Genomic DNA, 1,412 nt, shown 5'->3' with positions numbered 1-1,412 from the left:
AATTAGATTAAACGATCAACAATACATGAGTATTAATCAACGACAGTATAAATAAATCACCTCTTATATGGCATTGCTACAACAGTGTAATGCACGGATCAAATATAATGTTACACATCGGATGTTTTTCCCCAACAATTACCCAAACTTTAACTTAAGATATAGCAGATTATGATTGCATGAATACTTAAATACATTTAGCCTACTGCAAATATGTGTATGTATATCGGGATAGAATGCCGTGGGTGTCGTCTTTATGCGGGCACTTCAGATGAGAGTCAGCGTGAGAAGCGAACAGAGAAAAGGTACTCCTCTCAGAAAATCATTTTAAATGCTTAATTACTGTTTGGAGCACTGGGATCGCTAGACGAGGGCTTAATGAAATTATATTTTGTGAAAACCTCAAATTTTTCACTTTTTTTGCCTGTAGCTCAAAATTAGCCTGTGTACATTCCGACTCATTTTGCCAGCATGGGTCACAAATCACTTACTCAACAGAATGATGTCCTCCACTGGCTCAAGCCCCGCGTTGAATCCTATTCTTCTTCTGAGATAAATACAAGGCTTATTCCTCACAATGCATTTTCTAATGAATCATGCTGCTTTGTTTATCGAGATGATGAAGGTTTACAGGTTTGATGATCACCATATTAATAGCTTGCGTGAAGGTGTGACCGCATTACAGATAATGAGCTCAGACGTGAAACACTGTACCTGGCATTGGCTTCATATGGATTATGGGACATGGGGGATAGGACAGAGACTCAAATCAGGATGTCTATGAGCAAAAAGATTATATATGTCCTGCCCATTTGCACAGTCCACTGTGTTACAGCTCTGACAGAAATTTCAAACACAAACCCAAATGTTTCAATTACATTATATTTTCCCTCAGTTTGCCAAATATTGGGAATTGATTACTAATTTAAAAAGTAAGGTAACCAACCTCTGGAAGTCAAAGTCAATGGTGGAATGTTTTGCCTGCAGGAGAGCCCATAGACACCAGAAAAGATGAGCCACCTAGGGGAAAAAAAATTAAATAGTCTTAAATTGAAAAATTTACAAACATGGCTTATTATCTAGCCCGTTAACATTTATTTATGTTAATAAAGCACACTACTAAAGCTTGCAAGCATTCATTCTTTCTCTCTTCTGCTTATCTGGGATCAAGTCCTGGTAGTAACTAATTAAGTAAGACCTCCCATACGTTCTTTCACCATCTTTTTCCTCCAGCTCTTCGAGGGAGATGCCAAGGGGTTGCCAGGCTAACCAAGAGATATAATCCCTGCAACACATCCTGGGTCTTCCTATTAGGACATAGCCAGAACACCTGCATGCAGGAAGCATCCTGACCAAATGCCTGATCCCCCTCAATCTCTTTTCACCATGGTGAAACAGTGGCTCTACTCTGA

At 39.1% G+C, this 1,412-nt stretch overlaps 1 protein-coding gene across 1 annotated transcript in view; it reads right to left on the bottom strand.

The window, feature by feature from the left end:
• Window positions 1–764: 764 nt before the first annotated feature.
• LOC107710985 (ethanolamine kinase 1-like) overlaps window positions 765–1,412 on the bottom strand; it is a 53,122-nt gene continuing 52,474 nt past the window's right edge. The window contains exons 8-9 of the mRNA XM_016515888.1: window positions 947–1,020; window positions 765–837 (exon numbers count right to left, since the gene is read on the bottom strand). Of these exons, the coding sequence (XP_016371374.1) occupies window positions 765–837; window positions 947–1,020 (147 nt within the window). The remainder of the gene's footprint in view (window positions 838–946; window positions 1,021–1,412) is intronic.

This window comes from Sinocyclocheilus rhinocerous, unplaced genomic scaffold (genome assembly GCF_001515625.1).
Source record: "Sinocyclocheilus rhinocerous isolate Xijiao unplaced genomic scaffold, SAMN03320098_v1.1 scaffold2041, whole genome shotgun sequence".
NCBI classification, from domain to species: Eukaryota; Metazoa; Chordata; class Actinopteri; order Cypriniformes; family Cyprinidae; genus Sinocyclocheilus; species Sinocyclocheilus rhinocerous.
Note: the sequence above shows the minus strand (reverse complement) of the source record. Positions and strands in the feature narration are given on the sequence as shown.